Source organism: Toxorhynchites rutilus, chromosome 1, assembly GCF_029784135.1.
Source record: "Toxorhynchites rutilus septentrionalis strain SRP chromosome 1, ASM2978413v1, whole genome shotgun sequence".
NCBI lineage: Eukaryota > Metazoa > Arthropoda > Insecta > Diptera > Culicidae > Toxorhynchites > Toxorhynchites rutilus.
Genome location: NC_073744.1, coordinates 188,474,987 through 188,500,814, shown reverse-complemented (window position 1 = coordinate 188,500,814; position 25,828 = coordinate 188,474,987). Strand labels below are relative to the sequence as shown.

Below are 25,828 nucleotides of genomic sequence, written 5' to 3'. Positions count from 1 at the left end.
TGATTCATTTTCAAAATTTGCAAACGCGATTCCATTAAGCACAAGAACAATAGTTGATATCAAAACCGCAATAACCGAACACATTCGAAATTTTGGAAGACCTCAAACTATAGTGAGTGACCAAGAGCCATCTTTCAGGTCCATAGACTTTATGGGATTCCTAAATGATCTCAATATAGAGATACACCTCGCAAGTGGATCCAATTCAAATGGTATCGTGGAACGTTTCCACTCCACTTTAATTGAAACCTTCCGCACAAACAAAGCAAAATTTAAAGATTTAACATTAAACGAGCAAGTAAATATCGCCATCGACATTTACAATAATAGTTTCCACTCAGTAATAAAAACCCAACCGCGAAATTTGATTTTTAATAACTCTGGATCTACGAATATGGAAGAAATATCTGAAAAATCTAAAAACCTGCAATCTGCAGTTAAAATCGAACTAAATAGACGAAAAGATAAATACGAACAACAAAATATGAATAACGAAAAACCTGAAGATCTTCAACCAGGCGAAATTAAATACATAAAAAACTCTCAACGTTTAACAAAGGACAAAGATCCGTTTAAAATAACAACGATTAAACACAACAACGAACTAACATTTGAAGACGTCAATAATATTAAAATCCACAAAAATAGAATAAAGAAATAACCGATAAATCAATTATTTAACTCTCGTTGCAGATTTTCATGCATCGTCATAATAAATTGCACAAAACTTAAAGATCTATCTCACAACAATGGTATAATTGCCATAAAATTAAAACAAGTCAGGATTAGGATAGGATTCGAGAGAATTATCCAAAAGATTAATATCCACTCTATCGAACATAATATCAATTACATTGAAAAAATCGCAGGAAATATTAAAGTTATAGACCACTTAAGAAGTACTTTAGATTTCAAAATACAAAACTCAAAAGGTAAATTGATGAGCTTGTATTCCCACAGAAGTAAAAGAGCATTAGTAAACGCATTAGGAACAGCAATAAAATTAATAGCAGGAAACCCTGATAATGACGATTTAGAAATTATAAACCATAGTTTGGGAACTTTAGAGAAACAGGAAAATTTACTATCGAAATCTATATCAAGACAAATAATCATTAACGAAAAAATACAAAACAAAATTAATAACATAACAGACGTACTCAAAAAGATCAATAAACAGATTGTGGAACAGAGGAACAATTCTTTGGTAACCAGAGCAGATTTGGAATATATCAACATGATTGTAAACCTTGACTCTATAATTCAGATTCTCGGAAATATTGAAGAACAAATCGAGTTTGCTAAACTCAACATTTTAAACAGAAATTTATTTTCATTTGAAGAGAAGAAGTACATTTTCAACAGACTCAATGCTCAAAAGCTAAAGCTAGACTATTTAGATCAAATATTCCAGTACAGCTCAGGAAGCGTTATTGTAAGCCAAGGTGAAATTATAATACTGGTGAAAATACCCATCCTCGGGGACAACGAGTTCGACCTGATCAACATTCAGACGCTCAACATAAACAGTACACGAATCAGCACAGACGTAAAACTGGTGGCAAAGCATGGAGACATCATTTACAGACAAAGCGAACTTTGCGACATTTGCGAAGCTACAACCCTTCTCGAAGATGATTGCATCTATAACCTTCTGAATCACCAAACACCAAAATGTATCATAAAACCCGTCAGACAACCCATCCGTGTCGAAGAAATTAAGAAAGGAGTCATACTTGTTGACACAAACAAAAATGTATTGATCTCTGATTCATGCAACAATTCCAGACTGATCAACACCCCGACAATCATCGAAACAAACAACTGTACAATCAAAGTGATGAACATCACCTTCAATAACCAAGTAACTTTTGGAAATAGTGAAGAATACCTTCTCCCAATATACGGAAATAAGTTGATACAATTAAACTATACAGAGGAGAATAATGAAATCAACCACCTCAAATTGGAAAACCTTAACAGTCTGCAGGACATAAAGTTAGACCTGCATCGTTCAAAAAGGACAACAACCATCGGAGGAGGAGTCCTCCTCATGCTAATCATTATCTGTTCTTTTACCATTTATATCATCGACAGAAGATTCAAAGCGAAGGAAAGAGCAACTCTGGAAATTCGAAGCCATGTTGGAACCACCACGGAACTTAAACAAACCATTGGAAAAGGAGAATTTGGACCATTACCGAGTCTCGTCCTTTTCGAAAGATCGTCCGAGGACGGACGAGAATCTAAGGGGGGAGGCGTTACACCACAACCGACCGACCAAGGCGTCCCAGAAGTCAAGACGTCAGCAAAAGCCCAGCCGAGACCCATAGCAACAGACAGAGGCGTCAAAGTTACACCGCGCGTGTAAACCAACATTTGCCGACGCCGCGGAAATCAATCGAACGACGCGAACAAAGGTTCGATCAGGTTCGAACCACCGACGGAAATAATGAGATCAGCAGATGTAGTCTATTTAAGCCTTGTAATACGATTATAGAATTTAGTCTTGAGCGTAGCCGAGTTGAATACGGGCATAAAGGTTTATGAACCGAATGTAAAGTGTTATAAACGAATAAAAAGGGTAATTAGAAATTAAATAAAAGTTTTTTTTAAACCGCGAGTTAAGTCACGGCATAATTTATATATATATATATATATAACATCATATGCCCTAAAATTTGGTTGGCATATAATGCGCCTAACTGGCATATGCATGCAAAAGTGGAGGCCATATACATACATGGCAAATGCTTACCGAATTTGTTTGGATGAATATGCAACTTTGACCGGCTATAATAGCGACTTTTGCCATACTCATATACGATTTATTACAGACATAGAAAAAAAAACAAATGGCGCAAAATATTTTCGTGAAATGTTTATTATAGCCTCACGAATCGCCATTTTTATATATGAGTATTGATATTTGTAGAAATAATAATTGTTTGATTGACTTGTGTTGGGAGTGGAATATGAATGTTTAAAATGACACAGATTGATGTTTGGTGAAAACTGCTCCGATATGGGTTCGAACTCCGGTCGTCTGGATTATCATCCACCAGCTATCTCGCGCGGCTATCTGCAATTTAATTCAACAGCGGTTAAAACTTTCGAGTGCATCAGCATTTCATTGACATTTCAATATGATGTAATATGTCCTTTATTAGGATCTAATATGATTTACTGTTTCATGATTTTCTTCAGCATGCAACACGATTTACGACAGTACTGAATCGATTTAAATTACACGCTTATACGACACACAAACTGCATCAGCGTAATATACGCATATGATGCGGATTAAATATATTTTACGACAATGTACATCATAAAATTGATGTTTATTATACCGATATGTGACTTAATTTGATAATGGTAAATAAAATCGAGTTTTTACATTTTATGCGATTTCAAATATACACGATACATACTTTGATTGATATTATATGCGATTATGATTTATTCGGATTTCTTGTAAGACTTGGCACGTGCAAAATTATACGATTTAATGTTTGCTGGGCTATTTTCTCTCGCACTCTTCAACTTTCAAAAGTAACTTTCACTTTAAGTATTTTCCGAATCACCAAACGATTCCTTCGACGGTCCGTGAGCTATGAAGAAGTCCTCCAATCTTCGCCTTCATGTATAGCTCAAATCCTTCTTTTTTTTTCTCTCTCTTTCTGTCTCTCTTTCTATCTCTCTATCTCTCTCTTCTTTCCGCTATCAGCATTTGGGAACGGAAATCTTCCAATCCATCTCATTGTAATCGTGGTTAGTATGGGGTAAGGGGTAAGGGGGAAGGGGTAGGTATTTGTGGGATTTTTTCCATACTTTTCCATACATATCTTTCTTATTTACAGAATCAATGATTCTTTCTTGTTTCGGTTATTTTTGTGAAACCGTAACAAACTCTTAGACATTTTATCTTTTGAATAAGGTGATTATCATACCACTATGTGTTGCACACAAAACGACGTTTAAATAAATTCAAATTTTATAGGTTGAACGCAGAAAATGCTGCCGCTTTAAACTAATTTTCGAGTAAAACTTTTCTTCATGTCACTTTTATACAATCACAGTAGGCATGACAACATCACGATGAGTTCATTTGTTTACACCTCGACGTCACCGCAACAAACACGCCCTTTGCGTATGAATCGTGCACGCTGGAATTTTCTCTGTTGTTTCATCTCAAATAAACGGTGTGTTGTGTCCTGAAACGATGTGGAGAACGTGTCCGACCATCAACAGGAAACCCGGAAACGGTAAAAAAAGCAGCTACAGATCTAACAACCATTCGAGAAACGGAACCAGAAGTTGTCATCGTAGTTGCAATCCCATGCCTAAAAATTGAAAATGGCGTCTGGTTTGAAAAGTTTCAAGTAACAAGTTGTACTGTATTAAAACGCGAATCAAAATCTAGATGCAAGAATCGCTCAAGAAAGCTCTACGAGAACTTTTTGGCGAAATACGATTGCGTTGTAATTGATGATGAAACGTACTGCAGGTCAGTTTTCGTACAAATTACTGGATAAAAAATGTATGCTTCATTCGTTCGGCGAGATTCCTCTGATACCTTATCGACTATAACTCAGGTGTCAATAGTCCAAACAGTCACTAAAATTTAACTGGCTTTCAGATTTATTCCGACAGAGAATACCGAAGTCATAGCGTTCGAGATCGATGAGTGCTGTTTCTGAACTGTAGTGTTTCAGTCTCCATTTTTCACAAACACTGGGGAAGTATAGCGAAAACTTTCAAAACCTAAGGAATTTTCTCTGAACTGATCATCGCCCGTTGAACTATTTGTTTGCAATAATAATGTGCTTTATTGTACATTTCAGTTACAAGTTTACTTGGAGCTGTAATATTGATCTAATATATATGCATTTGCTTCCCTCAATTATTTACCTTACATAAGAGGTCATTATTAAAATATTAAATTCTCCTAACGCATCCGTTCATCATTTTGTTTCACAGCATGTAATAGATGTAATTAGACGCAAAAATAATACTTTGTTGTTTCAATTTGATATATGTATAATACGAACAACCATCACTTTTAGCAAAAACTGATCACGTTTGTGTTTCATCAATATCTATATATTTTGTGTCATCGGGTTTCAACATATTTAGTGTTTTTTTGTATCAATAATCAAGAAGATCAGAGCGCGCACCACAAATACTGCTATGGCAATCGGTTATGGCAATCATCATCATCAAATTAGTCATCGTTATCATCATCATCATCATCATCGATCAGCGCTCTCGCTCAGAGCAAGAACTTGGGAGGCCTTCAGCGCTGCAGCCCCGAGACGCCTACCATTAACTCTTGTTCCAGTCGAGGGTCGACTGGAAGCTCAGCACGCCATTGGTGGGGATGTTGTAGAGCTGGTTCTTCAGGTACATCCCGTTGTAGGACTGGTGATGGTGATGATGATGGTGATGGTCAGCCGCAGCCGCCGCGGCTACCGAGTACGCAGCCGAGTGGTGCATGTTGGCTGCGACTGCCACCGCTGCGGACGAAGCCGAGTAGGCAAAATGGTTGTACAGGGACTTGTCGTCCGAGGTAGGTACGTGTGCGAAACCACCGTTATTGGAGAGACCAACCGCGTCCAGTAGGTTGGCGTCGTGCAGGGTGTTTGAGGTTCCCGCACCGACGACACCACCAACGCCACCGCCGCCCGTGGAGGTGCTCGGCGTGACAGATCCACCGCCCGTGTTGGTGGGGAACAGTTTGAAAGACATCGGCGAATGGGTTTGAGGTTGATGGGATTGGGGAGATTTCAGTGTGCCAAGGTTCTGGAAGGCGGTCGGCTCTAGGGGATAGTTTTTGCTCAGATAATTACTGTTGGAATCTTCCACGCACATGTTGGAATCATATACATGTGGAACGAGGGGGGAGGTCAAATTCATGCAAGACGAAACGGTGGATGGTGTTGGTGCGGTGCCGGCGGAAACCGACGCCGCCATGGAAGAACCTTCGGTAACTGCTTGCGAGCGTTGTTTTTCCTCTCGTCGCCACTTGGCTCGACGGTTGGAGAACCAGACCTGCAAAAAGATGATGCATTTTCTAGTCAGAAAGAGCAATCCCCAGTTTGGGGGCAATACTGCGCCAAACCTGTATTCGAGCTTCAGGTAGATTGGTTTTGGAAGACAAACGTTCACGGGAGAAAACGTCCGGATAGTGCGTCCGTTCGAACTCCTTCTCCAAGTACTCGATCTGATCCACGGTGAAGGAGGTTCGATTGCGTTGTAGTTTGCGCTTGAGACTGAGCCGTTCCGAGTCACTGTCGAAATTGACCGGCGGTGGAGGAGGTGGAGCTTGCGATGCCTTTAGCCCGCTCCCCGAAGCGAGTCCAACCGGTGAGTCCAAGTTTGTGAAGCAGTGCTTTCCGTAGGGGCTCTTATTGGGTTCATTGCTAGTCGGCTTGATCTCAGCTGAAAAAATTGTGGAGGTTGTTGCGAGACACTCTGCGATAGGTACCAGAGATAGGGTTACTCACAGTTTTCTCCGTATTTGTAATGGATATATGGCGAACCGTCATTCAATGGCTTAGTGGACAAGTAGTTCGATTCATCGGAGGCGGATTCGTGTGTGTGGGGTTTCTTGCTGAATTCCTTCTGGGCGGCCAAGTTCCTCAGCACTCGATTGATGGAGGAAACCTAGAACATAGAAAGCATGGTTTCTTGGTATAATGGTCTTGCACCGAAGCAATTTATTCCTACGCTGGGAATGTTCTCCGGAGTACAGATGTGTTCGTTTAACAGTTTGTCCCGAATTTCCCAAGCAAAAATGTTTGGACAGTTCTGTTTGAACATCGAAATCTTATGAACCACCTCCGGTGTAGCAACACGCGGTTTGGAGCCCCCTATGGCGCGTGGTCGGATGCTTCCGGTTTCATAGTACCTGAGGAAACGATGGAACATAATACATTGTGTATGGAGAGGATTGGCGTGATTGGCGAGCTCTCACCTGCCCAGAATCTTACTGACGCATCCGTTGGACACCTGCAGGATCCGCGAGATGTCGCACGGCCGTGCGCCGGCATGCGCTAGCTCAACGATGCGTTGCCGGGTGGAATCGGGCAGAGGTCTTCCGCCCACGAAGATGCCACCCAGCTGGTTGACCCCGCTGTGGCCTACAAAAGTATTAAACCATCGTCAATGGATGAAATATAAAAAAAAATCAAATTTTCATGAGAAAAAAAAACAACTAAAAACCAAGCGTCAAAACTCCAATGCTCCTCCATCCAGAGTAGGTTACCTTCGTTTTTGTAATCCATGCTAAAAATCCGGCGGTCAATCGGCGGGAGAGTGAAAATAGAGAGAGAAAAACGGTTCCGTCAGAAATGTGCTTCCACTTTGGGCAAACGTTCCGTGCTCAAACCAAACCAACCAAAGAATGAAGTAAATCGGAAGCACCGTTCGGAATTTCGATTAATAACAGCGCGCGTGCTGTTCTGTTTCATCAGAATGGGAATGATTCACACATATGTACGGAAAATACATCATCATCATCACCATCATCCTAGTTTCATCCCCGGCCCGGCTCGAGTCGGGTGATGGAAAATACTTACGAGAGAGGGTAGCTTCCGGCGATTACCAGCGCCGAAAAACACGTGCGTTAGGGGCATTCTGGCGAATCCTCCTCCACCAAGAAGCAGTGGTGACGGGATGCTGTGGGTGATGAGAGGATTTTTTTTTGGGGAGATATAATCAAAGTGTGCCTTGTCTGTGATGGACAGATGATTTCTCCCTTTGATTCGCTACTGTGTAGCGGTGCCTTCGGTTGGTCTTCTCTCATCCATGGCATACTGTTGCGCGGCACTGTGGCAAACGGAAGGGGAGAATATACCTGCGAACATCTTTCAGTGTGTTTTGATTTTGCGGCGGGGAGCTCTCATCTGTTCTTCATGAATTTTGTTTTTATGGTACAAAAGAAAAACCTTATCAGCGGTCAGATATATTTTATCTCTGGATCATTTGCTTGTTGAAATGGTAATTGTTGAGGTACAACATCTAAATAACTCACAATATGAGGAAACTTGAGTTGTTGCGTGGTTTCCACAACAAGTATATTTCACGCAAGTAATCCGGTAAATCGGGGTGTTAACCCTTTACGGTCGTATAAGATTTTGTCGTAATGGTCGGAATTGATTTCCCTTGAAAGAGCAATGACACATAACATGTAATATTATGAAAGGTAAAAAAGATATATTGTTTTTCCTTGTGAACTGTAGAAGAGTTTTAATGTGATCTTTTTACATAAAAAAATATTTTTTTTAATTCTCCTTCGTGTGATATTCATGTCGAGAATCGCCTGCAAGTGGCTCCTGGCACTAATTTTCGTACACATTTTCGTATTCCTCTCATATACGTATTTTAATTTATAATAAAATAAACTACTTTACTATAGTTACTAGCAGACCCGGCAATCTTTGTCCTGCCCAAAATTTATTTTACGTTATCACATCCACGTTTTCTTACTCAGCGTACGTTCCCATCGCAGAAATGTTCATTTATTGATCTCTTAATCTACCCTTTAAAAATACCTCTTACTATAAAATTTGTAGTACTTCTACCGAAACTGCCGTATAGATAGAAAAAGATATAGGAGTGCGTTTTATCACATTAACCCATTAACGAATATGCTTTAAAAAAATTTTTTTTTTTGAAAAAATATTTTTGAAGTCGTTTGTGTAATTTTGATCATTGACGCTCAAGAAACCCCAATGTTCAAGAATATTTTTTCCAATCTTCCATTCTCCGGGGAATGACTGTTTGAAAAATCGAACGTTGGCCGAAACCCGCACTTTTTATTTGCAAGTAGAAACATACTGCGAACTGAAAGTCACTACAATTAGCAAATATACGGTATTCATAAATGTATCAATTTTACATTCCGGGACGAACAAGCACAGGAGGATGGAGGTATCTCCCAAATTTGACTTCATTTGCTTGATTGCTTCTCGGGTTATGTAGAAGTTTGTGTTTCATTTGTATGGCAGCCACTCCTCCTCCCCTTAGAGAGGGGGGAGGAGTGTCTTACCACAATAGAAACATTTATTGCACCCTAAAACCTCCACATGCCAAATTTGGTTTCGTTTGCTTGATTAATTCTCGAGTAATGCCTAAATTTATATTTCATTTGTATGGCAGCCCGCCCTTAGAGCGAGGGAGGGGTCTCGAATTATCATAAGACCCAAAAACTCATATATACCAATTTTCATGTCGATCGGTTCAGTAATTTCCGAGTTCATAAGAATCAGACAGACAGACAGACAGAAAAACATTTTTATATATATAGATTGTGTCCGAAACATCGTAGCTACACCCAAACTAGCGTTGGCTGGAAACATTTCATTTTTGGCAGAAATGATGCCATTTCGTGTGCTGTAGGGTCAAATGCGCAAATAATGAGCTGTTTTAAAAGCTTAAAAATAGTTTGAACGTATGCGAGCAGACATCTGTTTCTGTTTTCTTTTCTCATTTCATTTGGGATTGTGCCAAAAAAAAAGTCCATACGACGTCAATGGAAATCGAATCAAAGCCGGCTGGAGTGCAACGCTCGTATTGGCTTTAGCGTACGAGGGTCACTATTTATATTTCGGGAATAGGAACAAAAACAAATAGTTAAGCTGCGAATATATTTTTATTGTTTTTCAAATTACTCGCCACGATGATCGATACACTTTTGCATGCGCTTAAACCAATTTTCAAAGCATTTATTCTAATCGACACGAGCCTTTTTTTTTGAGCGATTGTCAAATTATGTGGGATCCAACGTGAACATAATTTTCGCACAACTAAGTGTTCATGTGAAATCGCATATATGCTGGTGGAACTAATGCTTAGGGATGCCTCAATCTCACAATAGGTTACATGACGATCTTGCTCAATCATTTCGTGCACAGCATCGATGTTTTCTGGCACTACAGTCGATTTTGGACGACCTTCACGAAACTCGTCGGACAGCGAACTACGACCACGATTGAATTCACTATACCAGCGATACACAGTGGTTTTTGATGGAGCTTCATCGCCAAAAGTCAAATTAAGTTGATTGACGCACTCTTGTTGTGATAATCCACGTCGAAAGTCGTAAAAAATCATCGCACGAAAATGTTCACGATTCAGTTCCATTTTTTTGCCGAGACCAAACTTTCAACTAAATATAAAATAAACAAATAGCGTCCGTATGACAAAATGTTCTGAGTACGTATATCGTCAAAAATGTCAAACTTTACGATGGAACCGTCAGATGGACTCACATGACATCAGTGTTGCCAATTCCCGAAATATAAATAGTGACCCTCGTATACAGTATACAAATGATATACATGTATTGGGGAGTAGAACATTTACTGTTATTTTACAGCTAATTTGATGTAAAAAATCGGGATTCCATAACATGTGCTAAAATTAACTTTGGGTGTACTTTGGGGTACCGTTATCTATTATTCGGAGAGAATCCGTATTAATTCGTGAACAGGTTCACTAAACATTAAGATTCGTTTAAAAAAGTGTAAACTGATATATGGTTGAGTTATGTACGATCAAACTTTATTTCTTTCTGAAATTCAATGACTACAAAGCACAGGAGAATTATTGAATAAGGCTTTTGATTTTCCAAATGTGAACTGTCGTGCTTTACGTTTCACGATTTCCATCAGATTTTTCCACCTCATTTTTTTTATTTTGATGCTGGACGCCAATTTGCTTGGAGCTGTTCCTATTTTCAAATGTTTGACTCGTACTTGGAGAGAAATGGATCCAGGCTACATTATTAGGACCTGCGTACATTTCGGAAGCGTGTGAAGGCAGTAATTGCAGGAAATGGAAACTCGAAACCCTTTCAGGACCATAAGATGTCCAAGACTGAATATGCCAATACAACACAATATTTTAGCTGTTGTGGGTGTAAAGTAAGAGAATATCACCAGAAAACATAGCAGGGTGTATAGGTTTCCTATAATTTCATGGGAAATATTTTTCCCTATGAGCCATAAAAGTAAATAAATGAAGAGTTAGGTTTATTATATCGGTATTTTATATATTGCTTTTAAGTAACGCAGTGTACTTGAATATGGTGTTCAAGTCTGGGCCCCTTATCACGAAGTTCATATCTCTCGGACCGAAACAGTTCAACGGAGCTTCGTTCGATATGCCCTGAGGAGATTACCATGGAGTGATCCGGTTAGATTACCTCCATATGAACATCGGTGTGGACTAATAAGCCTAGAGACGCTACGTCAGCGAATAGAATACCTGCGGAGAATGTTTGCGTTCGATTTAATCAGCAACCGAATCGACTGTCCAGATCTCTTGCAGCAGATAAGTATTTTTGTTCCAGCAAGACGTTCTCGCCAGCGTTTGCTATTCGCGACCGCTAGACATCGCACTGTGCTCGGACAAAACCATCCTCTTGAAAGGAGCTTTACATTATTAAATATTTCAGTTTTTTTTTATTTTAATATGTGTACACAAAGTTTTAGAAATAGGATAAGGTAAATATTATAAAAGTTTTCAGTCTGTGCAGCATTAAAGCTGAAAACGTAGTAAATAAAATAAAATAAATAGTCAGTTATGGTAGGGTAAATGATCTTGGTTTGTCCAGTCGAAAATATGATCATGGTTTGCCCACTTTTTTGAATGCTCTAATTCAGCGCTCCTGTGTCAAATAAGGCCTTCGAATGTTTCGAAACATATGAATGAAATTGTCTTTTACATGATTTATAGTAGTTTGATAGTATATTTTTACGAAATCACATGGTTTAAAGGATTATAAAATACACCTTCTATTTGTGTCAATGCGCCCCTCATTCGAGCTAACTTTTAATCGATCACCAGATGATTATTTGGCACGTATTCAGACCTTTTCTGGATTACAACACTTATAAATATTGTAAACATCATGCTTGCTCACCATTTGTATCGTATTTACATAGCTAAACCATTAAATTAACGCATTTTGATGAACTCAATTCTGATCATGAGTTGTCCAATTCAATAATGTTGTTTTGTCCACATGATTTCTATAGCAACCGCTTGGCGCGCTGCAGTTTGTTTATGTTTGTTTATGGTGTGCTTCGCGCATAGCAGAAGTATGGTTTTTCTGTGTTGATTGTGTTGAGGTGAACACTTCTAAAATACCCAATAAAAGGCAATATTCTGAAGAAAGCCTAAATTATGAATGAATCAATATGATGACAGTAAACTCAAGCAATGATAAATGCAACATCTAATTGTGAATTCGAATGTTTTCATTCAAAAATGGAGATTTCTAAAACCGGACAAACCATGATCATTTTTTTGGGCAAACCATGATCATAATTCTTCTTTAAGGAAAATCGTTAAAAAACATAAAAATTTGAATAATTTCAACACCTTATGGTAGTATTAGCAACTAGAGACTTGGGGCTTTTCAACAAACCCAAACTCGTATCGATTATGTGTGATTTTCATGAAGAAAAATCGATTTGCATTTACTAGTTGCGTAAAAACACCCCAAATTGGACAAACCAAGATCATTTACCCTATTCAAAATATGAAGCCGTATATGACGATATACGATATACGATTATACGATTTAATGTTTGCTAGTGTGGAGTCGTATATAATGATATAATGATGCTTATTACGCTGATATTTTTCAACGATTTTAGAAACATAGATGCATACGTTGATTGATGTTTTATAAAATTGTGAATTAAGAGGAATTTATATATGATACAAAGCATACGCTAAAAGTTATACGATTTAAGGGGGGACACCTATCTGGAAGATCGGAAAATAATGAACTCTCGTGATTTTTTCCAGAGGTATAAAGAAAATCTATAGGAATTTATAGGAATAAAATGAAGTGTTCGGGTATTTTGGTTATTGTTTGAAGGTAAATAGGTAAATTTGAAGATGTATTTTCTATTTTTTGAGTGCACGAATAATGTTTATTACGGTGTTGGTTGCTCGATGCGTAGATGCTGTCTGAAAGTCGGTACCTTGCTGGTGGTATCGGTCCTGAAACAACGGGGTGTCGTAGAACGAATTCCATTACATATTTTGAAACTTTAGGTCCTAATAATACCTGAAGCATTACATAGGGGTTTTTGAAAATTTGAAAAATTGCCAAAACGGCGGCCATTTTTGTTAAAAATTAGTTATTTTTCAAGAAAAAATCGCTGTTTAGAAGCTCATACAAAATTGAAAAAAAATAGATATCAAAAAATGGCTTTGTAACACTTTGGATAATCCATTTTTACATGCTTAAAAAATCAGCCAAATCGGTCGCGTAGATCCTGAGATATCGATACCAACAGCTGAAAAAACATGGTTTCGAGAAAAACGCGTTTAAAAATTTGTACAGCAATACTATATCCCTTGAGGTGACTCCATACATTTGGCTGTAACTCTCCAACGAAATCAAAAATCGAAAACTCCATAAGCATAAGCTTCCCAAAAATGCAGAAAACCAACATTCGATTTTTTTGGTTTTCCAGACCGGGGTCCCCCCTTAAAGCACCATAATTTGTTATTCTTCCAGCGTTATTATATAATCGTTTCAATTGAAGCCCCCATTATTCTGCCTGAATCCTGAGGATTCAGGTAATTTACCAATTGATTTTCGTTGCTTCTGTTGTTGCGCTCTACCGGGAAAGTTCGTTACTGTTTATTTGGGGACAATGAAGGTATCGTAGTTTGATCCTCTTTATCACACGTGTCTTGTGTAGTAATCCGTCCTTTTTTTGTGAACATATTTCAATCATAAAAATCTTCGTCAGTATGTCGTTCCTTGTCGAGTATATTTTTTTTTTTTGAATGCATTCCGAGTAGGAGTAGGGTAGAATTTGTTGTTCTTCAGCAGAGGAAAGCTTCCTTCTGAGCTACTTTTCTATTTTTCTAGCAACCGAGTACGACCGTTGTGATCTGTTTTACAACTCGTGCTCTAGGTTTCATTTCGTCCGGCGTTATACTTGATCTTTACTAGCGCATTCAGGGATTAAGAATTTTTACTTATTTGTTTGGATATTGTTGTTTTGACTACTCAAGCTGATTACCTAAGCTTCGAAGCCATTCTCTCTGTCATGATGCGCAGCTTTCGTAACGGTTCGATGAGTTCACGATCAGTGTTCATTTAGTAGCAGAAGCGAACAATTTGCGACAACCTATGTTGTTAGTTAGCTACACCAACTTTCAGCTTCGAATCGATTTTTTATGAACAGATTTTATAATCGTATAGTGTTATATGTCCACTACATTATCTAGGAGAAAGGAATATTCAATCAAGCTAGATTTTAAAATCTTCGCCATCTATAATGCACATGTGCTTATAGCGAATTCGTATTTGTTCAGTTTCAACCCCAGTTCCAACCTAACTGCTGTCAAAACGTTTTTTTTTATTCACTCAGTTTCAACCTACAGGGTGGGCCATTTAAAGTGGAAGGATTTGTTTTTGCAATAGCAAAGTAAAGAAGTGGAATTTTAATTATTTTTTTTTAAATTCATTTATTTTGGTCCAAGGAGATTTGTTCTAACTACTTTTTGATTATGATATCTCGTAAATGACCGCCTCTGGCCTTGACCGCAAAATGTGCCCTTTTTTCGGCATTTTCCATCACTTTGCCCAATGTTTCGGCCGATATGGCAGCAATTTCTTGTCGGATATTCTCTTTCAGCGCAGCCAGGGTCCTTGGTTTACCAGTGTATACCTTGGATTTTAAATATCCCCATAAAAAAAGTCAGGAGGCGTCAAATCAGGTGATCTCGGTGGCCAGTCATAATCGCCGTTTTTCGATATTAATCTTCCGGGGAACATTTCGCGCAATAATTTGGTCGTGGCAGCCGCTGAATGGCATGTAGCGCCGTCCTGTTGGAACCAGTAATTTCCCAATTCATTTTCACGAACAAATGGCAATAAAAAATTGGTTATCATTGTCCGATAACGCTCCCGCAACACTGGCTCGAACGGCATCAATATTCTCGTCGAAACGTCTTGGTCATTGTCTGGACAGATGACTGGCATTACCAACACTACCAGACGATATAAATTTGGCATATAATCGACGTATAGTGTTGTATCCAGGCGATGTTTTAACTTTATTTTTATTTTTCCACGCACGTTTAGTTAACACAATTGAGAAGTTATTTTGAATGTACAGCTGAACAATTTCAGCGCGTTGTTTAGGTGTGTATTGTTCCATGGTTAAAATTGTACTGAAACGACGCTTCCAACGCGGTATGACATTTGTTAATCTGACATCTCTGTCAAAAGTTATGGGGTTGCCAGATGCTTCCACTTTAAATGGCCCACCCTGTAGTTTCACACTAGGTTCAACCCGGAAGCTGTTGGGTTCGCACCAGAGATGCCAGGTTTGAAGACATGTCTTCATTTTGAAGACATTTGACTTGCTGTGCAGACATTTGATGTGTGAAGACATTTTGAAGTGCTACGACAAAGAAGAGCAGCATACGAGAATTTTTGGGTGCTAGTGCGGATACGGAAGAGTATCCAGAATTTTGGAATATAGATATACACTGCAATTCATGAAAGTATGCTTTCAAATTCCAGCAAGGTATCCTTACTGTTTCATGTTGTGGGGTTCGATCACATCTCAAGCGAACAAAAGGGTTCATAGTTTGTGATCGATATCTGAGTGGGAAGGAGAGAGTCTAATGCGAGTTGAACCAAATAAACGAGAAGTGCTGATAGCTTTCGACTTTACTCGACTCTTTCGAGTCGACTGAAGTAATAAAAAATTAAATACCTTAAAAGATATTACAAAAATTACGATGCATTCTAAAATAATATCGGAAGTGATAAACAAGAGGATTGAATAATATAATTCCGTAGTTCTATGTCGAAAACTGCGGTCGTGTCCTAGATTCAACCCATTACAATTTTTTTTGGTGTTGAGTACTTTTGTACTCGTTTGTCATTGTGCAGACCGGAATGTTTCCCTAAAATAAACTGACCAGACGTCCCGCGTTACGCGGGACAGTCCCGCATTTCAACGAAATGTCCCGCGTAAGATTCCGTCCCGCGAAACGTCCCGCATTTGGCAAAAGAAACGAAAATGTTCCGCGATATCAATATATTTCAATATCACAATTTGATCATGTTGATTTTCTTAAATGGATAAACCTCAAAAAAAACTTTTATTTGGTAGACTGTTCAAGAGCGCTTCTAGTGCATTCAAAGATTAATAGTAGAGGCAAATGAACTGAAAAGTTTAAACCCTCTTAAATCCAAAAAGAAGAAGAAGAAGATTAATACGTTGAGCTGGTTTCATCGCACCGACATTGAGCTTTTTGTTTAGAGAGTGTAAACTGGAAGCGACAGCAACAAAATTGGAAAATGATTTTTATGAAAGTCCCCTATTGTTCCGCAGGGACCAACGTGAATCAGACGAAAAGTTCATCTTTGGTCCCCTAGCTAGTATCGTAAATGAAGCGCTGGGCGGTCTTACGGAAGTTGGCCGGAACCTGAACCATGGCCGATGAAAATATGTGTATCGGCGTGTTATTTTACCTTTTCGTGGATTTGGTGGTCGTCTGTCACTCTATTTTGGCCTTTCGCCCAAAAGTTTTCTATCAGGCTGGGAAGCTGGGAAATGTTGGGAAGGTTGGTGGTCTTCGCGACAATGTTTATCCCCAACCGATCCATTCTCCAGTGATCTTTTGGCATAATGGGCTGACCCCAGGTTCGGCATGAAGACCACATCACCTTCCCAACTCCGGCAAGCACTTCGTACAATATATCTCCCCGTGCACCATATGACTCGAAAGATCCGGAAAGAGCGGCTTGGGCATTTCCTTCACGTCTGTCAGAGAAGGACCTTCTTCGAGAACTTGATGTGAATGATATATTCAAGCAATTCAAGCATCAAGTACGTCTCGTCTTTCATTATGAGTACGAAAAGAAGTTTTGAACTAATTTCGCCGGAAAGAAGTTTTTTAACAGAACCTCAAGCTACTCCTTCTGGGTAATTGCCTGCTGCTCAGATGTGGGGTGGAGCTTGCAGTATGGAAAAATCATCAAGTTGCTTGACAGTGCTAGTGCTGCTGCTGCTGCGAATCAACATCCTTGAAGACTTAATAAACGTAAGATTTAAAGAAAATTTGTTCCTATAAATTATCTTTCATCGCCATCCGAAATAAGTCATTTTTTGAATGCATACGTTAACATTAATATCGATTAAAAATGAATTGGAATTTTCGAGCATTCCATTCGATAATTCGAAGAAAATTGTAAAATTTGAATCGTGCTTGCCAGGCGTAAATGCTCTGATTGAGCGAGTGATTTTCGGGCGTAAACAAAATCTAAACCACCGAAAAATCACAACTGAGTGCCGATACTCAGAAAAAAAATAATACTGATCAGTTTAGAATCGCTAAACTATGGTTTATGTTCACATAACGTATATACATAACGTTTTGTTTTTTGTGTCCCGCGTTAGACCTCTGACCATCTGGTCACTTTACCCTAAAACGTACTTTTAAGCTGAGAAGTCTGGGAAAACCGTCGTTTCAGATACTAGAGGTGGATGAACTTTCGCGGTTCGCGAACTACGTAAACATGAGATGTGCAATAATTTCAGAGGGAAATGTAAAATACAATGATCGTTTGACAATTTTTCCGTTCACATATTTTGGTAATCCTAGGCATCATATCAAACGTAAAAGGACGTTCATCAAATTTATTTGTAACGGAGAACATAATCTGTACAAAAAATTTGATGCATTCTAAAATAATATTCGAAGTGGTAAACAAGTGAATTGCATAATATATTTGCGTGGTTCTACGTCGAAAATATGCGGTCGTGTCCTAGATACAACCCCTTACTATATTTTTTCATTACTGAGTCAGTTTGGACCTGAGTTTTAAAAACGAATTCGCTATTACTTAACACGGCCCAGCTTAGCACAAGATCGGCAGTTCATTCTCGGAACACCCATCCGTTCCTGTTTGTACCTAAAACCCTGTTTCGAATATTTCCACTGAAAACAATTTACAATTCAAATTATACCTGAAAAGTTTGTTCTACCTTATTGCAGTCTTACATATAAAATCGAATAAGAAAATATTGTTCAGACACAATTTAATGAGCTACACAGATTTATTCGCATTGCAAAAATTGCATTCGCCCCCAAGAATAGCGTAAACATCACATGCTTGTTTAGGTTTCAACTGGTGTTTCGGAATGGGAAACATTTCCACATCTCAATTTACAAATTTATGGAAGAGCTTGTATCCATAATGAAGCAACCTTTAGCAGCGGAAAGATAGTGTCCCCCGTGTTCACCAATTAGACTGAGTGCTTTCCCTCCATTCTTATCAATGAACGGATCCGCGCATCACGCATGTGCACCATTTGAATTCTATTAGTGGAAATTTCTGTTGTCTCACATTTTAGTACCACTCGGTTCGATTTCAAAAGAAAAAGCTTCAATCCAACCATTATTTGGCTCGAATGTAATCGTTCGAACATAATGAATGTGACAAAGTCAAACCACAAAACCGAAGGAATTTACCTCACATTTTGTGTAACATGATACCTCTGCTCGATTGGTGCCTTTGAGCGTAATTCCAGCACACAGAGACGGTTTCGAGAGTAGTTCACTCGATTCGACACAAAAATTTACACAAGCAATTCAGAATTTTTTTTTTCCCCAATACGACACTCTCGCAGTCCAATCAGAATATTCCTTATTTAATTCAACATTTTTCTGTTTAACACCAGCCAAGAAACAGTCACATTCCACCATATAAAAGATGACGGGCGCAAGAGGGGCACAGCATCGCCTGCCAGCCCAAATTATCGAATGCAAATCGGACGTGAAAATCAGTCATGCGGAAAGGAAACGTTTCGGGCCGTTTTCGGCCACTGCGGCGGCTGTGGACCGGGAAACTGCACCGAAACGCCACTGCTGGCATGATTCCCCGCCGGAACAACCCCGGGGAACCGCCAAAAAGCGGTCTGTTTACGGTTTTACGCGCTGTTGTTTACCTTGCGTGTATCAGGGCCATTAATCGTAAGCTTCACCACAATTTCACTACTGCCTGAAATGGGCACGGCGCGGCGCGGATGAATGTTCACGATCGACGAAGATGGGATGTGAGCCGATGTGGGATACGATGAAAGGGGAGGTGTGTGACTTGGGAGCACTGTGATAATAAATGCTTCTCGTGGGAAAGAACGGGAAGGATGATTCAAATTCTGGCAAAGACAAAAACCCATTCAGTTTAGGCCCGATTTGGTATTGCTCTTCTCAATAAAAGTAGCGATAGCTTTAGCTCAAATAATAATTTAAATGAAATTTAGGGATATTGAATCATAAAAATTCTAATATTTTTCGATAGAAAGAAACATCGTATCAATATTTCTCTGATTAGAATAATTTAGTATGCTTCAAAAAATATATATTTTTTCCGTCTAAAATTTTCATAAAACAATGCAATCCGTAATCATTAGCACTTCTACTTTGATTGATTTCATAGGCAAAATGTAATACAGTGTAATACAGTGACAATTAGATCCAATTGAAATGCTTGTTGGAATCAATCTCGATTCGTATTTTTTTCATCATGACAAATTGGGTTATTATTGTACTGAAAAAAATTATAGGAGGTTGTGTTCAAGACACGACTGCATTGTTGACGTAGAAGTACGCTGTAGTTTAATTCAAGTCGTTTGTTTATAACTGCGGATATTATTTTATAATGCTACGAGAATTTTGAAATAACCATTCTACCAGATTGGTCGCCCTGAAATGTTTTTTTTGTTGTAGTATCAATTGACGATAATTGTTTGATGATTCATTCTTGTGCACGCAGAACAATACATGCTCGAGATAAGCACAGCTGTCATCCTTAGTTTTGCTACTGGCAAGCCAAACAAAATCACAAATTCCAGAATGACATTTACTTTCTTGGTGACTAAATAAGCGAAATAAGCTCTGTTTGCACGCGAACCAAAAAAATTGATGACTTATTATAACTTATTGAATAACTTTGTATTCCCCAATAATTTTTTGGTGTACAACCTTAACACCTGCATCACCATAGCGTCAGTTCAATGCATTGATGCAATGTCAAAGGCACCAACGAAGCCTTTGAGATGACAAAAAACAAACAATGTTAACTGCTCGGAAAAAGGTTGAATATTTGCCTCAGCAGAGATTCATTACTAATGCCCTAGCGTAAATAATTCCCTCCCGCTATCTCCCGTCCTTGCTCATATTTATCATTACAAATGGGGTTTCAGCGTAGCGAAGATGCACTTTTTTTGACGTAGGACTACGTCTTTCATTTCTATACCGGGGTGTAAAATCAAAGTTTCAAAAACGAAAGCGTTACGCCGAAGACCGAGATTTTGAGTGTTAATAGCTCCTAAACAACTGAACGAAATGGTATGATAAACACTTCATTCGAAAGATAAAATGTCTACGCGTTCTATACTTGTTACTTTCTGATCCAAAAACTTGTTTCAATAGTCTTAAATTTGCTTTCAAAATAGGCAATTGAAATCACCAATCGGTATATAAGCGAGCGCCGCTCGGAAATCCACTCAGTTCTAATTGAACAGCGATTGGAGCATGTTGTCGCTGTTGTGGTGAAGCTCTTCATTTATCATGAAAGCGCGGATGAACGTTGTCACCAAGAGCCTGTTTGTGCACCTTAGGCCAGAAGGGAATCCATCAGGAGGAGAGTGATGCTACAAACGGTTCCCCGGGAAGATCTCGAAGCAGCCGCTACACACACACACACACACACACACACACATACACGGCACGAACCGATGTAGAGAGAGAGGAGCACCGCGCGTCTTTCCGAGCGACCAGAGCCGCCTTGAAACGAGAGATACGTAGGAGCAAATCGAACTGCTATAGGGAGCTGTGTCGAGACGTCGACGCAAATCCTTGGGGTGAAGCATATCGAATCGTGATGGCGAAATTCCGTAGTTCAACGACTCCCATGGAATTATGTCCGGAAAAACTCGAGGTCATTGTGAATGGACTCTTTCCGCAGCACGACCCACCGACGTGGCCACCCACACTGTACGGGGAGGACGAAGCAGAGAACGCACAAGTCACCAACGAAGAACTCATCGCGGTGGCAAAAGGTCTAAAGTTGAAAAAAGCACCCGGCCCCGACGGAATCCCCAATGTGGCCCTGAAATCGGCGATCCTTGCTTTCCCCGACATGTTCAGGGTGGTGCTGCAGAAATGCCTGGATGACGGTCTCTTCCCTGCGGAATGGAAGATACAAAAGTTGGTGCTGCTCCCGAAACCAGGAAAGCCACCTGGAGATCCAGCGTCGTATAGGCCTATTTGTTTGTTGGATACTTTGGGAAAGCTCTTGGAAAGGGTTATTCTCAACAGACTGGTGAAATGCACGGAGGATGACCACGGATTGTCGAAAATGCAGTTCGGGTTCCGGAAAGGAAAGTCGACAGTGGACGCTATTCGGACAGTTATCGAGAAAGCTCAGGTCTCGCTTAAACAAAAACGAAGAGGCGACCGTTACTGCGCGGTGATTTTGATTGACGTGAAGAACGCCTTCAATAGTGCCAGCTGGGAGGCCATCGCCGAGGCGCTACACAGATTGAAGGTCCCTAGCTACCTGACAGGATACTGAGGAGTTATTTCCAGAATCGGATCCTGGTATACAACACAGACAGGGGACAGATAGTGAAGAATATCTCGGCGGGAGTTCCACAAGGCTCCATCCTAGGTCCTACGCTTTGGAACACGATGTACGACGGTGTTCTAAGGCTGAAGCTACCCAGAGGTGTGGAGATCGTGGGCTTCGCGGACGACATCGTAACAACGGTAATCGGCGAGACGCTTCAGGAGGTGGAAATGTTGGCGACTGAGGCTGTAGACATGATCGGTAGTTGGATGGACAGCGTAAAGCTCCAGATGGCACATCACAAAACCGAGGTGCTGTTAGTGAGCAATTGTAAGGCAGTGCTGCGGGCAGAGGTATCGGTCGGAGGACATACCATCGTTTCGAAGCGGGCGGTGAAGTACCTCGGAGTCATGATCGACGACCGGCTGAACTTCAACCAGCACGTCGACTATGCATGTGGGAAGGCGTCAAAGGCCATCAACGTGGTGGCGAGGATCATGCCAAATAGCTTTGGCCCAAGCAGCAGCAAGAGGCGTCTCTTGGCAAGTGTATCTTCGTCGATACTGAGGTATGGTGGCCCTGCCTGGTTGGCGGCTCTGGAAACCCACCGAAATCGGAGGAAGCTGAACAGCACATTCCGACTCATGGCCATGCGAGTCGTAAGTGCTTATAGGACCATTTCGACAGAAGCTGTGTGTGTAATCGCCGGAATGATTCCCATCTGCATCACTCTGGCGGAAGATAGCGAGTGCTACAAGCGACGGGAAAGCAGAGGTATCCGGAAATTGATGAGAGCGGAGTCGTTGGACAAATGGCAGTATGAATGGGATACGGCAGAAAATGGTAGATGGACGTACAGGCTGATACCGGTACTTTCGACCTGGTTGAACAGGAAACACGGTGAAGTTAACTTTTACTTGACGCAGTTTCTGTCTGGGCATGGCTGTTTCAGGCAATATCTACACCGGTTCGGGCACGCAGTTTCACCCCTCTGTCCGGAGTGTGGAGATATGGAGGAAACACCGGAGCACGTCGTTTTTGTCTGTCCCAGGTTCACCGAAAGGCGCGAGGGGCTGCCTGCACTTCATGTCGAGAATATTGTGGAGGAGATGTGTCGCGACGAGATGATCTGGAATGCCGTGAGCAGTGCAATCACACAAATCATGTCGGAGCTGCAGCGAAGGTGGAGGGCTGACCAAAGTGCTGACAACGTCCGACGGTGAAAGGTGAACAACGGCGACGGCTGTTGCAAGAGATGGTACCTCACGAGAGTAGCTGTGACGGGGTGCGCGTTGTGTTGGAGGGCACCACCTAATCGGCTCTCCGCTGGGAAGAGAAATCCTGCGAGGGTGACTGTGACGGGGCGCGCGTCAAGTTGGAGGGCGCTTCCTAATCGGTGCACGTCTCGACAGGTAAACGGATACTGCCGCGGAGAACAGCAAAAGGCCTACCTGACAACGCCTGATCGTGGCCTGGATGGAGGAACACCGCGAACATTTCGAAGGAACGAGCATCAAGGATGAAGCCACGATCAAAATGGTGAATACCCCACGAGAGTAGCTGTGACGGAGTGCGCGTCAGGTTGGAGGGCACTGCCTAATCGGCGCTCCGTTGGGAAGAGAAATCCTGCGAGGGTGACTGTGACGGGTTGCGCGTCAAGTAGGAGGGCAATTCCTAATCGGTTCACGTCTCGACGGGTAAATTCAAAATGCCTGCGAAGAGGACATCAGCGCAGTGGAATTAATAACGAATGGAAAGAAAAAAATATTGAGAAAAAGGGAAGGACAACGCTAGTTAGCGTTGAAAACTCGAGAAGTGCATGAGCACAGCCGCCCCCTGAAGTAGTCGCCTAGATGTGGTCCCAGGGGGAATAAGGCAACGAGTAGAGGGCTTGGTTTTTGTGGGTACGATCCCCACTCGACGTCTGGGTTAACCCTTCCCAGGTAAGGCTGGTAGAGCGTTCCTCACCTCTTAAAAAAAAAAAAAAAAAAACACTCACATACACGCACGGAATTCTTTCCGTTTGGATCGAAAAAGATCCGGAAAATAATCTGCCAGTTCCTCTAGGAATTTAAAAATACATTCATGTGAAAGAGTTTATTTGAATGTTTTCTATCCATGTAACACTGTGACCAAATATGTTTCAATCAAGTGCTATTAACAGATGGTTATCGAGTTAGCATTAACCACTGGTGGGCTTCCAGTATCGAGGAAAATGTGGAAATATCTAATCGTTACTGAAAATAATCTGCCAGTTCCTCTGGGAATTCAAAATTACATTCATATGAAAGAGTTTATTTTAATGTTTTCTATCCATGTAACACTGTGACCAAATACATTAGGTTTTGCGATTTTTCAATCAATCGCAATCAACAGGATAGCTTCTGAAGATTATTCTTCCCCATCAGTAGGATATTTCCGTATCCAATATTGGATGCATAAAACCTTGTGCCTCCAACGTAACGCTCTCGTTTTCGAAGTTCTCCAAATATTCATTCATTCAGAATGAATTCAGATTCAACTTCATACAAATGATCTCTAAATCAACGATAGTCCTACGTCACCCTTGCGGTTATACCATAGATATAACCCTCTTCCTGTTTTTCGTAAGGGTTATGAAGCACGCACGTACGCACACAAATATCCATATATCGATGGCTTGAGGCAACTAAATATACACACACTTATCTCTGTTTTGCGCTCTTCTTAACAGAAGCTCTTTCTGTTAATATTGCCAGTCTAGATCAGCTTAGCTGTCATCTTTTGTGGAGAGATTTCCTACCGCCATGCGAAACCAAATCACAGACAAAATTCCAGAACATTTATTTTTTTGGCGAGCTGACGATAGTCTAGCTTGATGATTCCCCACACAATTGTGTAGCTCAAAACATTAATGCAATGGCATCAGTTTGATGTAATGATTGCAATGCCAAAGACATCAGCGAGTGAGTAATTTGGTCGCGTCCACAGCTCAGTCCAACACGAAGACATGTGGTGGTGCAAAACAAGGAAGAACAAGCGATGTTCATTGTTTCGTATCTAGAACGATACTGAAAGTTTGCCTTTCCTTCCTTTCCTTGTTGAATTAAAAAGTTCATTCGTCTTTAGCCTTCAAAAAGGCCCTTAGTAAATCCCCATTGCCTTGAGAAAAACATTCGATCCCTCGCCGTCCAGCTCGCCCAGCAACGGTGTTGTCCAGTCGGTGCCCTCACGAAGAATGAAGTTTTCCTCAGCAAGATTCACTGTTTATACTCTAGGCAAATATTCCTCTTCGTTCTTCTTCTTTTTCTTTGTTCACGGAGACTTTACATCTTACGGTTTCCTCTTCGTTGCTCGTCGATAAGTTGCTCGTTATTGACAGCACAAATGGACAGAGCAAATGTATGAGGAAATGGGAATGCTTCAAATTTTTATCAATTTAAACCATATACAGACTATGGTAATTGTAATGTATAGAATATCAAACAAATCTTAGGGAATTTTCGTTAACTTTATTTCATAAAAATGTGACCTGCTTTCTGATTTGGCACCCTTAATGAAAGACGTAGTTCTACGCCAAAAAAAATCAATGCGATGAAAGTGTTTGAGAATTATAGCTAGAACCATTGTTCTATATCATCTTCCTGATTCCACGAGGTTCCGGCACGTATTCAAAGCTATTGCATGCCACGCTTCATGCATTTTGCTACACAGTTCCTTTTTATTTAATGTTCTAAATTTACAATGTTTTCAAAGATCCACATGTTTTCTATCCGATTTAAATCGTGAGACTGGATTTGCCATTACCATCACATCAACATTATTATAATCCTGAAAAACATTCTTTACCGTACACGCTGTTTGCATAGGGTTCTAGGCTTCCACTTTTGCGACATTTCCGATTCCAAATGTTGTAGCATAAGTTTTCCATGATACCAGCACAAAGGTACTGATTCATTATTTTTGTATACAGAAAATTAGACCAACTCTACACCAGTAGAAACATCCTCAGACTATGATATTTCCTCCTCACAAATTTCACTCTATTGAAGATGCTTCCGTGTAAGCATTGTAAAGTGGAACTTCTGGAACTTCTACCAATGAGTAGCTATTCAACAAGATGATTCTAAAACGTCGTAGATCTAATTGTCAAGTCTATAATCTTTCTTCTCAAACTGTGTTGCTGATTTGAATGGTAGGGTATGTGGGTAGGGG

General features: G+C 40.3%; 1 protein-coding gene across 2 annotated transcripts; it reads right to left on the bottom strand.

The window, feature by feature from the left end:
- Positions 1-4,819: 4,819 nt before the first annotated feature.
- LOC129775253 (paired box protein Pax-6-like) lies at positions 4,820-19,052 on the bottom strand. Of its 2 annotated transcripts, XM_055779742.1 has the most exons (7): positions 19,011-19,052; positions 7,271-7,290; positions 6,980-7,145; positions 6,733-6,913; positions 6,510-6,669; positions 6,125-6,444; positions 4,820-6,054 (listed from the first exon to the last, which is right to left on the bottom strand). In XM_055779742.1, the coding sequence occupies exons 1-7, from the start codon at positions 19,028-19,030 to the stop codon at positions 5,329-5,331; spliced, it is 1,593 nt and encodes a 530-aa protein (XP_055635717.1). In that variant the 5' UTR covers positions 19,031-19,052; the 3' UTR covers positions 4,820-5,328. The 2 variants fall into 2 exon arrangements, with proteins under 2 accessions (XP_055635717.1, XP_055635727.1); XM_055779752.1 differs by lacking the exon at positions 7,271-7,290.
- Positions 19,053-25,828: the final 6,776 nt, after the last annotated feature.